The following is a 17,839-nucleotide window of genomic DNA, read 5'->3' as shown; positions in this document are numbered from 1 at the left end:
GCCACCTTGCAGATTAAAAACAAAAATAATGTAGATATAAATTTCAGAAGCTGTCAGAATGACTGAAAGTGGCATTGCTGGCACATCTTCAACAAGGAGGATGGCACGGCTGCACACCAGTTAGCATAGCGTTATTACAGTGCCAGTGATCTTGATTCAATTCCACTATTCTTTGTAAGGAGTTTGTACATTCTTGCTGTGACCGCGTGGGTTTCCTTTTAGTGCTGAAGCCTCTTCCCACATTTCAAAGATGCATGGGTTGATAGGTTAATTGGTCACGTGTCTGTAATTGGACAGCTGGCTCGTTGGACTGGAAGGGCCAGTTATAGAGATGCAACACAATAAGAAGACTTCTTATACAAAGATATCAGAAGCAATTCAGGCAGACTTGGCTGAACTACAGATCTTACAAGTATAATTAGTTTCCATTTAAGCACTTTTTTGGAAAATGTTCTGGTTTGAAGAACAATGTAATTGTAACAATCAAACAATCATAATGTCATATTAGATGCAAAATTTTTAATGAATATGTTTCACTTGCAATACAATAATTTTGTAAAATTATTAGAAATATTACTTAAAATGCATTGCAAGTTACAAATCCTGTAAAAGCACTGCAGATTTATCAACACTACGGAGAGGACAATGACTTTCATGCATTTTAATCAACTCAAAAATATATAATATGTACACATAGAGTCCATGAAAGGACTTTACTTCAGCATGCCATTTAGAATACAAGTAACCAGCTCAATATACCATGTTTAATATCAACCCTTGCATAGCATTTACACTTTTTATTTTGGTTTTCGATGGCTACTCATAAAACTTTGCTTCCTGCATGGTAAGATCTTCAACACAATAACTCTTAAAGATAGGCACCACTGTCATTGCAAGTCTGCATTGTGAGCATAGCACATGCATGTAATGCAAGCAGTGTAAATAAATTAATAAATCAATACAAAAAATCTTTCTTATTTACAATTGTTTTTACAATGAGAACATTTTATGGTGCTTTAATGTGAAGTATGTAATTGTAAAATTTATGGAAAATCAAGCTGGGTCACTGAAGTACAAAAAAAAGTTCTCAAATTTATCAGTACAATTACTTCAAGTAACTACAAAATTTCTCCAAGAGCAGATACAGATTTTTTTGGAATGGTTCTATTAAAGTGCTGAAATATGGGAAGGCAAATACATAGAAAAGTTATTTTGTACAGTATTAAAGCCACCTGGATTTCACAATTAAAATGTTTTTGGTTTTAAAAATGCATTATTTTCACCTACAAAACTAATACATAAATAAAGTTGGAGTGCATTGGACGTGTTCTGTGGCTTCTTGTACATGTACTAAACCCCATTTGTATATGCACATCTATCAATCAGTCGCATTTTCTGGCTTCATGATTTGATAAGTTATCAAATACTCTGGGTAAGCCTGGTAAGAGAAAAGAATGCTGAAATCAGGTGTGCCGCAGATTTAACTGTTACTAAACACTTAATGCCTCAACAATTTGAAACTCTCGTTAAATTAACTTCACAAAAATCAAATAGATTCAGAAACAAAATAAAGACATCCAGAATCCAAATAAATGGTACTTTAAAAATCTACCTACAGCAGAAAAGCAAGTTCTGAATTTACATCAACACACAGAAAACGCTGGAGTAAATCATCAAGTCAGGCATTATTTACAGAAATGAATAAACAGTCAACATTTCAAGCTAAGAGCCTTCTTCAGGACTGGAAAGGAAGGGGGAAGGCACCAAAATAGAAAGGTGGAGGGTAGGGGAAACAGGAAGGAGCCAGGGGTGTAGGAAAGACAAAGGGCCGGAGAGGAAGGAATTTGATAGGAGAGGAGAGTGGACTAGAGGAGAAAGGAGAAAGGGACCCAGGAGGAGGTGACAGGCGGGTGAGAAGAGTAAAAGGGCCAGAGTGGGGAATAGAAGAAGGGAGGGATTTTTTTTTAAACTGGAAGGGGAAATCAATATTCATGCTATCAGGCTGAAGGCCAGCCAAATGGAATACAAGGTATTGAGGCCATGCCTCATCTTGGCATAAGAGGATGCCATGGACCAAAATGTCAGAATGGGAATCAGAACTAAAAAATTTAAAAATTCTAAATTTATAACTAAAATAAAGCATGTTAAAAATGTGGTCTTCAGATCATTCTGCTAAGTTTGAAATACACATTAATTTGGAGGAAAATATCTTAAGTTGTATTGAGCTTACTTCTTAAAGATGCAATTTTTCTTTCATATCAACTATGTAGTGGTTTTGATTTCATACACACTATCAAAGTATGTTTAAGTACAGAGTGATGGTGAAGCAAAAAGGTAGATTGAATCTTGGGATCCGAGCCAAATTATGATACCCTACCACAAGCATTATTGTAATTTCTTGGTGGTAGGCAAATGAGTTAATCATTTGAATTAACGTGGTTTTTTAAAAATCCTTCTCACAAATGGAACGTTTACAAAATTGATTTAATTTATTTTTTACAACTTCAATGCAAGAAAATACATTTCCTACATGTACCTGTTCACCTCTATAAATGACATATTCCGCCAATGCCAATCCATTTACGCTAGGACGACCAGTGACAGAATGATGACCAGGGGGTGCATGAGCCATTTTCATTGCACTGAATTGCAAAAAGGATTTGCCCAGTGTGACACGGCAGAACACCATTTGCCTGTAAAACAGAGAAAGGGGAGACTGAAAGTAGAGATTATCAATAATGACCAGTCATAAGGTGAAACACTCAACAGACCAAATGGATTTGTTAAGCTTGCGTGAAATTCACCTGAATCACCCATTTTTATAATCAGTTCAAATAATAAATAATTAGGATACAAAGGACTAAGATCAAGCTTTGCTACTTTTAGTGCTTACATGTTAAGTCATAATATTTCTAAAGCTACATTTCAGAAAGCTTGACTTTAGAAAAAATTATTTGCAAAAATTTCACTAGCCAAGTTATTTCTAATCCCTCCATAAGATGACTGCAAATGTTTCCTTGATCATTAAACCAAGAAAGGAATTGCAAATGTAAATTGTATCTTAACAGAATGATGGCCAATTTGGTGCATACATTTTATGTTACTGATATAGCATTATTTTCCAACAGTAGAAATGCTTGGAATGTTGGTTAAAACTCATGTCGTTTCAACATAATAGCCAAAAGATCAAATTACTAGTGGCAGCAATATCAAAATAATATTATTTTTTAAAATGAAAATCAATGTACTCAAAGGTTGTGCAGTGAACTAAAGGCATATTTAAATACAATATTAAACTTTCTGCTATGGAGAAAACACACAAGAATAGACTTTACCTATGACAAATGTAACAGGACCTATCTTTATGTATTGGACACCCAGTGCCGCCACCAATTCCATAGACATACTGGTTACTTTTGGATGAATTTTCAGCAAAATATATGCCGGCTCCAAACATTCCTCCAATATAAGCATGTCTTTCATCAAAACCCTTATGAATAATGGCATTTACAAAGGGAGAACCTGGAGGAGAAAATATATTGTCCAATATAGGTCAAATTGATAAAAACTCTACACAAATGAGGCAATTATGCTCTGCATTAGCTTTTCATCAGTGCCTTTCAAAGCCAATTGAAGCCAAGGAAACCCTTATCATTTCAATTTTTGTTTATCAATAAATACAGTGCCTTGAAAAAGTATTCAGCACCCACGACTATTTTTTGCATTTTACTGCCTCATTTTCTAAATTTAAAATATATTGAAATAGTATTTTTGAGCCACTCTACAAACATAATGCATCATGTCAAATCAAAAAAAAAAATCTAAAACCTGCCCAATGAAGCAGTGGAGGCTACTTCAGTAAATATTTAAGACAAGGCCAGATAGATTTTTGCATAGTCAAGAAATTGAGGGTTATGGGGAAAAGGCAGGGAGGTGGAGATCAGTCCATGGTTTTCTCAGCCATGATATTATTGCATGGCAGAGCAAGCTCGATGGGCCAGATAGCCTACTCCTGCTCCCATTTATGTTCTGTTCTTATAGACAAAACATGTGATGCTGTAAAGTATTCATCCCTTTTGTAATTACAAGAACTTTCCTCAGATGCGATACTGTACATTACCTTACCAACTCACTCAACTTGATGTAGTAAATTGGAAGATCACCTATTTTCAATGAATTCATAAGAATAAATACCCCCTCTCTCTGCAAGATCCAACAGTCTGGTAGATTTTCAACAGACCAAACCAAAATGAAGACAAAAGAACATTCAAGACAAGTTAGGGAAATAAGAAAAACACAAATCTGGAGAAGGATACAAGGTAATCTCAAAGAAACTGAACATACCTCAGATATCAGTGCCTCAGACATCATGAAAAGTGGGAAAAAATATGAAACCATAGCCACACCGTCTAAGTCAGGCCACCCATCTAAATTTAGTTACCGGAGAAGCATGGCACTTGTAAGAGAGGCTACTGTAACATCAACAGTCACTCTGAGTGAGCTGCAGGGTCAGTGGCTGCAACTGGAAATGAAGTTCATGGCTCCACAATCTCTAAGGCCTTGCACAAAAACTGTATCTATGAAAGAGTGGCAAGGAAAAAGCCCTGGGTTTAAAAAGAAAGCATATCCTTGCCCATAAAGACTTTGCAAAGTGTCACTTAGAAGATATTGTAAAGATGTGGAAGAAGTTCGTGGTCAGATGAGACTAAAGTGGAACCAAACTGTACATGTAGCGCAAATCTAACAGTGCCCATCAGCTAGGTAACACCATCCCGCTGTAAAGTATGGCAGAGGTAGTATCATGCTATGGGGATGCTTTTCAGCAGCAGGGTTTGGAAATATGGTTAGGATTGACGGTAAGATGAATGCTGCTAAATATAGAGGGATCCTGGATAAAAAACCTCCTAGCCTCTGTCAGAAAGCTTAAATCGAGGAGGAAGTTAGTCTTTCAGCAGGACAATGACCCAAAGCACACTGTCAGAGCAATGATGGAATGGTTCAAAATGAAGAAAATTGATGTCTTTGAGTGGTCCAAACATCTCTGGCCAGACCTCAAGACTGCTGTCCACTGCCACTCCCCAACTAACCTGACACAGTTTAAGCAACTTTGCAAGGTGGAATGGGCAAATCTTGCTCCATGTTGTGCAAAGCTAAAAGACTTATCCAAAAAGACTACTGAGTATAAAAGCTGTGAGAGGTTCAACTAAGTACTGAGTAAAAGGGGAAATGAATACTTTTGAACTGCTGACACTTCAGATTTTGAACTTTTAGTTTTTCATATTTCACAATTTTCCTTGTTTTTTGTCCTTCTACTCTGGTAAAAAAGGAGCATGTAATTCACAAATATAAACTCCTGGTAAAATCGATCAAAATCCCTGGATGTAATACTCAATTATGTGAATAAAAGGTTGAAGGCTGAATGGTTTGACAAGGCACTGTACATTTTCATATCAACAATTTTAACTTAGATTTTAACAATATACTAGTAGGTAATGTGCAATGACTGAAGTAAACAAATTGCCTGCAAATAAAGTTTATTACAGGGTATAACTTGTAGTCTACAAATGAACTGAGTAGCAGAAATCCCACACCCATGTTCACTGAGAATAAAACAGGAAAGTACAAGTTAGTGTATTGTGGCCAAGGACATAAAGTAAAACCCTAAAGAAAAACTCTTCAAACCATCTCAAAAGTGCTTGGCTTTTATACTGGGGATGGAATTCAGAGGATGCATGCAAAAAATTCATTGACGTCTGAAATGCATGCAAGATCTACAGAGTTGGCTTTACAGAGAAATCTTTAAGGTTTAACAATTAAGTGGAGTGATATCAGCAACTACATAAGGAACTACTAATATTTCTTAGTGAAAATCAGGCCCAATTAAAATCTGAGAATTAAAATTTGAAGAGACAGTGTCATATATTTATAGTTAAATATCACACATTGATTTTCATATGGAGTAGAAAGACTAATGAGGTAAATATGTTTTCAAAGGTTCATTTATTATCAAAATATATTCTGAAATTCTTCAATTCTCTGGGTAGCCATGAAACCAAGAAAGCAAAGAAAGGCAGCATGACTATTAACCCCCAAATCCCACCTCCCCACACAAAAAAATGGAACAGGCTCATTAACCTCCAAATCCCACCTCCCCACACAAAAAAAAAACAGAACAGACTCATTAACCCTCAAATCCCTCCTCCCGCACAAGCAAAATAGATCAGGCACATCGACCCCCCAAATCCCTCCTGCACAGTAAACTAAGAGGAGGAGGAAGGAGGGCTCAAAAAAAAAAAAAAAAAAAAAAATCATTGTAGACTTCCAGTGCTTGATGCTTACCATGAAACAACATTCTCTCATTTGAGTGATTGTGATTTTCTTCAGAAACTTCTTTTCTTCGATGTGTATATCGCTCCCAAAGTCTTTTATTGCACACTCTTTGAATCTGAAATAATTTTATGGAGAGTTATTTACTCTAATAATAGTGAACAACTAATAGTGAGAGAATATCAAAACTGGTAATAATGTACCTTCAAAAAGTTATATTTATTAAAGATTCCACCCGCATGGCCACCATCACGATGCTCTCTCACTGTACTTTGCATCTGTAAAGTGTTCATAAATGATTAAATGGCCAAAGACACAGCAAAATAAAGCATGCTGCATATATTAAGTACCACAAAAAATATGATCACCTCTTCCTCCACAGACTGGAACTCCTTGTCTTCTGGTAATAAATCAATCAGAATTGTACCACTGCTGGAAGTGTTTAAAGTTAGATATGGGTTGATGCCTATATTTCAAAGAAAAGGAATCAATTATTTTTAATGTTTTGGGACCTGAACTTTTGACTCCAAACTGCATTACCTTTACCATTTGTCTACTTTTCCAAACTCAACACTAACTATCCGAATTGGTTTTGTACCTTTCCTGCTTTGCTGAATTTATCACACAGTTCGAAGTACTGAATTATTTTCAGTCCCTTTGCATATCGGTGGTATGTGATCCATACTCAAATTAGATGGTGGTAAAAGGCAAGACTGCAAAGCCTAAACAAAGGAGAAGAGCATTGCCCAAACATTTAAAAATAAATCCAATTAAATATACCGATCATTGCCTGCTACTGGTTAAGCCAGTAGCTAATGGAGGCTGATGCACATGGAAATCTTTCCTTTATCTAGGTCCCCCCACCCAGGTCATCCCCTCTTCTCATTGTTACCATCAGGAAGGAGATACAGAAACCTGAAGGCATACACTCAGTGATTCAGGAACAGCTTCTTCCTCTCTGCCGTACGATTTCTAAGCAGACACTGAACTCACAAACACTACCTCACTTACATTTTTAAAAATTTATTTGTTTCTTTGCACACTTATTTTAATGTAACTATTTAATATACATAAATATATACTTACTGTAATTCAGTCTTTTCCTATATTTATCACATATTGCATTGTACTGCTGCCACAAAATTAACAAATTTCACGACATAGCTGGTGATATTAAACCTGATTCTGATTCTTCATGGAAGTTAAACCAGGATGAGGCTGGCAGATTGAGGAACCTGGGAAAGAATCAGTTCTCAGCTGCTGGGGAATATGAAGGCGGTGAGGGATTACTGCATGGGTTGGTGGGGAGGGAGGAATGGAGGGATCAGGGCAGTGCACTACAGGGTGGTCAGCAGCCAGAAGCTTTAGGGTTTGGGCAAAGCCAAGATCTGGCAGACGAGGGTGTGGGCACAGGGGAAAAAGAAAGCAGACAGGGATGTCATGTCACGCTTGAAGGAGAGCTGGCCAAGCACACAATTTAATGGACTCACCCAAACTCGTTTTGAGATGCCATACTCTGTACAATGGAACATATTGGAGACAGTCCCATTTATGTAACATTGAGGCAGGAATCAAATGCTCTGAAGGCTTGATTCCACAATAGTTGCCTATAAATGGCACAGGCCATACATAGATAGACAGAATTTGGTTAGTAGCTGCACATTTCCTACCTTAGTACATCAGATGCATGGATGAACAAGAAAAACAAACTATTTAAAGCTTCAAGCAAAATTCCCATTTTCCACTATCTTTTGTCTCTATAGACTGCATTCCTCGCTAACTGTAGCACAAAGCAATGCATTTTCCTTTCAGTTCTATACACAACTGTCATGTTCAGATACAGGAAGTATAATTAACACACATTTAAGCTTAATTGATAACCAAGTATTCACTGCTGGTCTATAAACAAATGGCTTACCTTGCTGTCCAGCTATAAGACGTTCAACACCTTTGATGATTTTATGTCGGTGTCCATAAGCATTTATTCCAATTTCTTTTAGTTCCTTATGCCCCATTTCAACCAATACATCCAACGTGATCTGGAGAATATTTTGGAATCACAAATATTTAGCTCTGATCAGTATTAAATGCTAAGGCTATCAAATTGGCATAATCCTGTCAACCCACTGCAAGGAAGAATATCAAGTTGACTGGAAAGTACAATTCTAACATTGCAACTAAGTTTAAGGCTCCACCTTCTATGGCAAGAGGAAAATTAAATAAGACAATCATGGGATATAGGAGCAGAATTAGGCCATTTGGTCCATGAAGTCTGCTCTGCCATTTCATCATGGCTGATCCAATTTTCCTTCAGTCCCAATCTCCTGCCTTCTCCCTGTATCCCTTCATGCCCTGACCAATCAAGAACCTATCAACCCCTGCCTTAAATATAAATATAGATTTGGCCTCCACAGCTGCCAATGGCAACAAATTCCAGATTCATCACTCTCTGGCTAAATAAATTCCTCATTTCCTTTCTAAAAGGATGCCCTCCATTCTGAGGCTGCCCCCTCTGGTCTTAAACTCTGCTACCATAGGAAACATACTCTTGATATCCACTCTATCAAGCATTTCACCAACTGATGAGTTTCAATGAGGTCACCCCTGATTCTTCTGAATTCCAGTGCATATAGGCCCAGAGCCATCAAATGCTCTTCATTTGACAAGTTGTTCAAGCCTGGAGTCATTTTCCTGAATTTCCTTTGTATCCTCTCCAGTTTCAGCACATACTTTCTAAGATAAGGGGCCCAAAACTGCTCACAATACTCCAAGTGAGACCTCACCAGATCTTTAAAGTCTCAATATTACATCCTTGCTTTTATATTCTAATCCCCTTGAAGGGAATGATATAATTGTATTTATCTTCCTCATTGCACTCAACCTGGAAATTAACCTTTAGAGAATCCTACACAAGCATAAAGCCCCTTTTCACCCCATGTTTTTGTATTTTCTCTCTATTTAGAAAAGTCACCCCTTTCATTTCTTCTACCAAAATGCATGGCCATATACTTCCTGACACTGTATTTCATCTGCCACTTCTCCTAATTTGACCAAGTCCTTCTGTAGCTTCTCTACTTCCTCAAAATTACCTGCTCCTCCACCCATCTTCATTCCAACACAGACCCCTGTGGAACACCACAAGTCATCAGCATCCAACCAGAAAAGGCCCCCTCTTTATTCCCACTCTTTGCCTCCTGCCAGTCAGATGCTGCTTTATCCACACTAGAATTTTCCCCATAACACCATGGGGTCATAGCTTGTGAAGCAGCCTCATGTACGGCACCTTGTCAAAGGCCTCCTGGAAGTCCAAGTACACAGCATCAACCAATTCTCCTTTGTCCATCCTGTTTGTTATTTCCTCAAAGAATCCAACAGATTTGTCAGGCAAGATTTACCCCTCAGGAAATCATGCTGATTACGGCCTATTTTACCAAGTGCCTCCATGTACCCTGAAGCCACATCCTCAACATAGACTCCAATATTTTCCCAACCACTGAGGTCAGACTGACTGGCCTATAACTTCCTTTCTTCTGCCTCTCCCGTCTTGAAGAGTGGAGTGACATTTGAAATTTTCCAGTCTTCTGGTGATTCTTGAAAGATCATTACTGATGCCTCCACGATCTCTTCAGCCACGTCTTTTAGAAATCTGGGTGTACACCATCTGGTCCAGGTGAATATATTTACCTTCAGACCTTTCAGTTTCCAAAGAACTTTCTCCCTAGTAATGGTAAACACACACTTCATGACCCTTGACACCTGGAACTTGCACCATACTGCTAGTGTCTTCCACAGTGAAGACTTACGCAAAATACTTACTCTGTTTGCCTGCCATTTCCTTGTTCCCCATTACTACCTCTCCAGCATCGTTTTCCAGCAGTCCGATATCCACTCTTGCCTCTGACACACAATGTATCTGAAGAAACTTTTATTATCCTCTTTAATATTATTGGCTTGCTTACCTTTCCTATTCCATTTTTACCTCCTTAAAGACTTTTTTAAAAGATGCATTCTGTTGGTATTTGTAAGCTTCCTAATCATCCATCTTCCCACTAATTTTTGCTCTATTATATGCCCTCTCTTTGGGTTTTATGCTGGCTTTGACTTCTCGTTAGCCATGGCTGTGTCATCTTGCCTTTGGAATACTTCTTTCTCTTTGGGATGTATATATCCCATGCCTTCTGAATTGTTTCCAGAAAATCCAGCCATTGTTGCTCTGCTGTCATCCCTGCTAGTGGCTAATTCCTCTCCTGTAATTCCCTTTATTCCACTATAATACTGATCCATCTGATTTTGGCTTCTCCTTGTCAAACTTCAGGGTGAATTCGATCCTGTTATGATCGCTTGTCCCAAAGTATTTACCTTAAACTCTCTAATCAATATCAGTTCATTACATAACACCTAATCCAGAATAGCTGATCCCCCTAGTGGGCTCAACCACTAGTTGCTCTAAAAAGCCATCTCATAGACATTCCAGAAATTCCACCTCTTGGAAACGAGCACCAACCTGATTTTCCCAATTTACCTGCATATTGAAATGCCCCATGACTATTGTAACATTGCCCTGATGGCTTGCATTTTCTATCTCCCATGGTAATTTGTAGACCACATCCTTACTACTGTTTGGGGGTCTGTATACAATTCCCATCAGTGTCTTTTTTCCCCTTGCAGTGCCTTTGCTTTATTCATTATGATTCAACACCTTTCAACCCTATGTCAACTCTTTCTAATCATCTTGCGCTGCTTTTAAAAAAAAAACACAACAGAGCAATGCCACCCCACCTTCCTGCCTATCCTTTCGATACCAATGTGTATCTCCTTGGACATTAAGCTCCCAGCTATAATCTTCTTTTTGGCCATGATTCAATGATGCCTATAACATACGTGCCAATCTGTAACTGTGCTACAAATTCATCTACCTTATTCCGTATACAGGTTTCCCCCCTGCCATCCGAAGGTAGAGCGTTCCTATGAAATGGTTCATATGCCGAAATGTCGTAAAGCGAAGAAGCAATTACCATTTATTTATATGGGAAAATTTTGTGAGCGTTCGCAGACCCAAAAATAACCTACCAAATCATGCCAAATAACACATAAAACCTAAAATAACAGTAACATATAGTAAAAGCAGGAATTATATGATAAATACACAGCCTATATAAAGTAGAAATACTTTTCCACAATCACTACTGAACTGTTCTCCGGAGCGAAAATTTCACGCAAGTGCTGTTGGCAAGAACACTCTCTCCAGTAACCTTTAAGCTATGAAGTTGCCAAATTATACCAAATAACACACAAAAATACACAGCTGATATAAAGTAGAAATAATGTATGTAGTGTAGTATCACTTACGGGAATCTGGACAGCGCCGAGCACACTGATGATGGTGTGTTAGACTGAGTCGTCGGAGTTTGGGTGGTGCAGTGGCGCCCCACCCTCCAGGCCGCTGAGCGATACATTGCCGCGAAGAACGCAGGGGTCCAGCGGTAGCCGGGAGGTAGACAGCACATCTTGAAGAAAAAAGCCGAAACAAACATGCTAATTAATTAGGTACTGCCCGTAATTGTCGGCCCAGATCAGTGCCAATTTCCAATTGTGTCGTCTCTGCTCTGGGCCGACAATTACGTGTCGGCGGCACCTAATTAATTAGCGTGTTTATTGGCGGCTTTTTTCTTAAAGATGTGCTGTGCCTCCCGGCTACCTTTGCATTCTCCGCGGATCGGTATCCGTCTGTGGCCTGGGGGTTGGGGTGGTGGGACACTGGGGTGTCATCTCGTCGTCTGTTTCTATTAGAGCAGGCAGCTCATCTTCTCCTATGACTGCCCCCCTCAATGTCGAAGGTCGAGCTTCGTCGTCTGCTGTGGCTGATGTGGAAGGCTTGCTTGTCTGCTGAGCCTCGCGCGCATTTTTCTATCACACAGCTCTTTAATAAGAACTCAAACCATCCTGCAAATATCCCCTAAACCAACGTACCCTTTCAGAATTAAAGTCGTACTTTATCATTACTCATTCGGTTTCGATTGTTATCCTTTTTTCTTCCAATTGCATCAGCTCTTCATCTGTCAGTTCTTGGTGATGGGATGCCAAAACCTCTTCAACATCACCTTCGTCAGCTTCCACAAGCCAAACTCACGTTGTCCTTACTTCGTTCACCACGATCAAAACGCTTAATTATGTCTAGTTTTACTGTAAGTGTAACACCCCTTACTAGCTTTTTCAGGGCTTTTCCGATACCATAGAACTCATCTTGCAAACGGCTGCTCACAGGCTCGTGTTTAAGCAATGCCGGCGAGAATCCGAGGGAGAGCTGCTGCTCGGGGCGCGCTGCCTTTTATCGCGCGCTGAATTTTTTTTCGTAACAGTGAGGTTTCGTAAAGTGAACGTTCGAAAAGCGGGGGACACCTGTACTGCACCTATTCAAATTTAATACCTGCAGTCCTGTATTTATCCTTTTTGATTTTGTCCACCTTTTATGTTGCAACTCTCCTTGCTAGGAGTCTCACTACGCACTGTCTCTGTTTGTAAAGCAATAACATCATCCTAAGCACCATCACTCCTGTTCCATCCCCCTGCCAAATTAGTTTAAACCATCCCAAGTAACTCTAGCTAATCTGCCCACAAAGATATTAGACCTCCTCGGGTTCAGGTGTAACCTATCCCTTTTGTACAGGTCATATCTTCCCCAGAAGAGATCCCAATGATCCATAAATCTCAGCTCCTGCCCCCAGCCACACATTCTCCTGCCAAATCATTCTATCCTCATCCTCACTGGCACAGGCAGTAATCCAGAGATTACTACCCCGGAGGTTCTGTTTCTCAGCTTTCTACCTACTTTCTCTTCTGGATCTCCTCGCCTTATCTACCCATGTTATTGATGTCAATATGCCCCAAGACTTCTGGCTGCTCATCCTTGTCCTTGAGAATGCCATGGACCCGATCTGAGACAGCCCTGATCCTGGCACCAGGGAGGTAACATACCATCCAGATGTGTCTATTGTGCCCACAGAACCTTACCCCTGTTCCTCTGACTAAGGTATCTCTTATCAACACTGCAGTCCTCTTCACCTCTCTGCTCTTCTGAGCTGCAGCACCAAACTCAGTGCCAAAGACCCAGTCATTGTGGCTCCTCCAGGTAGGTCATCCCCCTCAATAGTGCATAAAAGTTATATACTTACTATTGAGGGGAACAACCACAGGTGTACTCTGCACTGGTTGTGCATTTACCCTGCTCCTCCTGACAGTCAACCAGTTACCTGACTCCTGCGGTCTAGGGGCAAATACCTCCCGGTAGCTCCTGTCTATCACCTTTTCAACACCCCCCCTCCCCCATACGAGTCAAAAGTCATTGTGCTGCAGTTCCAGTTTGCAGCTTGGTGCACCTGGTGCAAATGTGTTTATATAGGGGACTAGAGGCTTCCCAGACTTGCCGCATCCCAGAGTACAAAACACTGCCACAAAAGCTACTGTCACTACACCCTGACAGATGAGGAAGGACCAAGTAAGGACAGAGAGAAAGACCTAACTTACAAGACCATGTATCTCACCCAGCCCTTATGTCCACCCAAGTCTGACGAACCAAAGCCACTCTACACACTGACACACGCCAAATGAATGGCCACTCTGTTTGCACCAGTGTTATTTTTAATCGGCTCTTTCAAATGAATCCTGCTTGCTGATTGGTCGCTCCTCAACTCGGGAGTTTTGAGGCCTGTTTTTCTACCTTCAAAATCTTGACTGCTGCTCTGATTAAAAAAGCCCTTTAAAATACATCCCTGGTGTGGACTGTCCAACTCAGAAAACCAGCTTGGAAGCTGCAGTTTAAAATCTTGAACGCGGACCTGACTAAAATGTAGCTCTTTTTACGCACTGCCACTTGCTGATCGGTCGCTCCTCAACCGAGGAAAAACTGCCGTGAAACTCTGCCTTCAAAATCTCGATCGTCGCTCTGACTAAGAGATAACTCTAATCTGCAGTTTAATTTCAGTTATCAATAGAAACAGCAAAAAAATAGATCTTTGAAAAAAAAACTAGCTTAAAATTGGCCTTGTTACTCAAGTAGACCACCACTAAGAAGAACAAAATGGAGGCCAAAAGGTTCCTTGTTCCTGCTCTCTTTTGATATCTTGGTTGAATCACTTCCTCGTTCCACCTTCCTACCCAATAACCCTAGGCCTCTATCCCTCACTAATTTGGAAAGCAAGAAACCCATTCTAAGATTTACTGGAGAGCAACACTCAATTCTATTTCTGGTGTTCCCACAACTGATGGTCTCACTTTAAGCACTCTTTACCTTATAATTTCATGCCCTCCTTATTTATTGCTATTTGTCTATATTTGCATTTGCAGTTTGTTGTTCATTGATCCCGTTTACGGTTACTGTTCTATAGATTTGCTAAGTATGCTATATACTCTGACAATATATTTTACTTTGAACTGTGAAAATTGAACACCCACAGGCTTATGCAAAAAGTTCAAGGAATAAAGCAATTTCTTTCTTCTGTACAAAGTGGCTAAACTTTAATCAGTGACAAATTTCCTATCTGTAGATTGTTATAGCCTAAAGAAAGCTTATCATCTATTCTGTCACTATATAAATGCACAAGATTTTGACAGAACATTCTCTGAATACAAATAGGTCAGTACTACTCATTCTTTAAAGGACACATCATCCCTATCCCAGGGATCAATCCAGTGTACGGGCTTCTTCATTTACTGAGAAAAACTGTACTCCTGTTTGTTTCCAAAATTGTGATTCTGCAGCAATATATTATTTGAGCTATGTTTACTAGTCACCATATACAAGAATGACAATTTCTTTTAACACCTCTGTGTTTGCTCTTAGTAGATGAAATCCTGGTTCAAACTACCAAAGTTCTGTTGCAACATGATAAATCAAGAATAGTAACTTCGCCATTAAGGGTAAAATAAAAATGACTTATTTCTAAAAATCTAAAATAAAATCAGAAAATGAAGTAATAGCTTGAAAAATACTTAATGCTGAAAACACACCTGTTCTTTTTCAAAAATGTCACACAGATGTTCCAGGCCCAAATTCCTCAAAAACTGATTAATAGTCATATGTATTCCAGGAACTTTAATACAAAGAAAAAACACCCAAAAATTAATGAACTATTGAAGTAACACATTCATAAATATAACATGATTTATGAAATGACATGATGTAGATAATAATCAGGAATACAAATGGAGCACTTCTCATTGCTATCCTTGGAAAGTCAGTTTATATTTAATGTATATAACTTCTTACGTTTATATTACAAAATTTGCTTATTTTCAACTGATAATGCTTACATACAAAAATGTGCTGTTTTAAGAATTAAATTTATTGATACTTTAGAGGATCATTTTAAAGAAAAATTGAGTACACATTTTAAAAAAAGCTGTAGTATGCCTTAAATCTGTTTAAATCAGTAATTTTCTTTTCAATAGATGCCCATTATTTTTTATGTCACAAAATATTTTCTGGAGAAATATATTAAGTTATTTTTCAATTCCAGTTGGCACATTCGCAGGATTCATAGCTTTGTCAACATGAACCACAATTATCAAAATAAATCAGGGCAAAAAGAAAATATAATGCCAATTATACTGGTGATTCATGCACTTGAAGTTTAAAATACAAAATAGGCTAGGCATACTGCCTGCACAGAACTGGCAGTTTAAAGTTATTCATACAATTATCCAATATGTTACAAAGTTGAATTCATTATTTACATAGATTAACATTAAAATCTCTTTACCTTTTTTCTCCAAGCTACTGAGTCCTTCTGTACCACACAAGCTACCACTGGAAGTGAGCTCGCAGAAACTAGTTGAAAGGTTCTCTAGACTACATGCAACAGATGGACTTCCCGTATTTGATGGAATAGAAGGCAGAGAAGAGGCTGTAGGTCCTGTTGTTTGTGAAGCATTGATGACAACAGCTTGGGGCTTATAGCAAGATGGCAATGCAGAAGGGGGCATTGCTGCAATTAGCAAAGCTCTGACATCATCTGCCTGTGTGAAAATTGTAACATTTATAAAATAACTTCAGACTATTACTCAATTAAAACTTTTGTTTTCTTAAACTAAAATCTCAGGGTTTAATTTTTATTAGAGGGCACAGTACATTTTATTAATCCGATATTCACTGATACAAACTTCAGCACTGTAGATAGCTGCTTTAACGCCAAAACTATATTCCTAGGAATTGACCATATTCATATCAATATTTAGTGACAGCATATCAAGACTTAATTTGAAAGTTTAAAGTTTCTTTTTTGTTCAATTTTCTAGCAGACACTGCTTTTTAAACATTTGCTCGAGAAAACAATGAATATTATAAATCTTTTTAAAAACCAATAAATTATTGATATAAAGAATTTCCTTAGTTTCTTCCCCCAAAATCTTGTTACAAGATTAAGGGTTGTCAAAAGTAGCACTGGTAACTTGAATTACATTCAATCAGCCATTACATTGCAAAGATATATTCAACCTGATTTTACAATGCAAAAAAGCTCTGCAATCACTACATTTTAAGCAATTTTTAAACTGAAACAAAGATCACAATTCTAAAATGGGCAATATCTGGTAATTTGTTTTGATAGGATACCTACATTGACGAGGTCTAATGGCGTTTGTCCTTCCTGGTTTCTCATAGTGGGGTCAGCTCCATGGGCTAGCAATAATGCACACAACTGTGTCCTCCCTTTCTGCGCTGCTTCATGAAGGGGAGTGAAAGCCCATTTGTCTGTCGCATTTACACATGCATTATATCTTATCAACAATGCTGCTACATCCACATGCTAGAATAAAATACACAAACGTAAATTAGTGAGCTGCTCAAAATGAAACTTCTGTACTTGGATGGTATTCTTGGCAGGCAACAGTAAACAAAGAGCCTGGATTTACTAGACAATGCTAAACTATAATAAATTTAGGGCAATTAATTTCCCTTCACCTCTATAGTTTTAATTAGAAAAGTAAAATGCATTATTTTTTTCTACAAAAAGGCTACTCAAAATACGTATTGCGTGGCTTATTAACATGCCAAAGATAGGTTAGTGATATTGGGGAACAAGAATAACCTGGAACTCAATCAAGTTTTAATAGTTACTGTACAGAAATTAATCTCTATGCATAACTATTTTTGCAAATTCCTCATCTATTTGACGATCAACTTCAGCCAATAGCAACAACTTTTGCAACCTTCTGATTTGGAATCTTGGGAATGCTAATTCTTTTCTTTCTACCTCGAATAAGCCATCTTCTCCTCCAGGCAATTATTATTCATTTGTATCAATCATTATTTGTTCAGTTCCTTGATCGTCAAATAGATGAGGAATTCACAAAAATGTTGGGCACGTGGCCAAGTGATTAAGGCGTTTGTCTAGTGATCTGAAGGTCGCTAGTTCGAGCCCCAGCTGTGGCAGCCTGTTTGTGTCCTTGAGCAAGGCACTTAACCACACATTGCTCTAGTGTCTGTGCGAGGAGTTCCAATCTGCGCCCTGTAAGG

General features: G+C 38.5%; 1 protein-coding gene across 8 annotated transcripts in view; it reads right to left on the bottom strand.

Moving 5' to 3' along the window:
• Positions 1–528: 528 nt before the first annotated feature.
• LOC140185728 (poly [ADP-ribose] polymerase tankyrase-2) overlaps positions 529–17,839 on the bottom strand; it is a 66,192-nt gene continuing 48,881 nt past the window's right edge. For 3 of the 8 annotated variants that reach the window (XM_072239310.1, XM_072239312.1, XM_072239311.1), the window contains 11 exons: positions 16,941–17,129; positions 16,086–16,341; positions 15,334–15,416; positions 8,246–8,366; positions 7,818–7,934; positions 6,696–6,793; positions 6,531–6,605; positions 6,340–6,445; positions 3,336–3,522; positions 2,537–2,693; positions 531–1,438 (listed from right to left, as the gene is read on the bottom strand). In XM_072239310.1, the coding sequence (XP_072095411.1) occupies positions 1,379–1,438; positions 2,537–2,693; positions 3,336–3,522; positions 6,340–6,445; positions 6,531–6,605; positions 6,696–6,793; positions 7,818–7,934; positions 8,246–8,366; positions 15,334–15,416; positions 16,086–16,341; positions 16,941–17,129 (1,449 nt within the window). In that variant the 3' untranslated portion in view covers positions 531–1,378. Of the gene's footprint in view, positions 1,439–2,536; positions 2,694–3,335; positions 3,523–6,339; positions 6,446–6,530; positions 6,606–6,695; positions 6,794–7,413; positions 7,563–7,817; positions 7,935–8,245; positions 8,367–15,333; positions 15,417–16,085; positions 16,342–16,940; positions 17,130–17,839 lie in introns of those variants that run through there. The other 5 variants (XM_072239306.1, XM_072239307.1, XM_072239309.1 and 2 more) reach the window with 4 other exon arrangements.

This window comes from Mobula birostris, chromosome 21, assembly GCF_030028105.1.
Source record: "Mobula birostris isolate sMobBir1 chromosome 21, sMobBir1.hap1, whole genome shotgun sequence".
NCBI classification, from domain to species: Eukaryota; Metazoa; Chordata; class Chondrichthyes; order Myliobatiformes; family Myliobatidae; genus Mobula; species Mobula birostris.
This window is presented reverse-complemented; position numbering and strand designations above follow the sequence as displayed.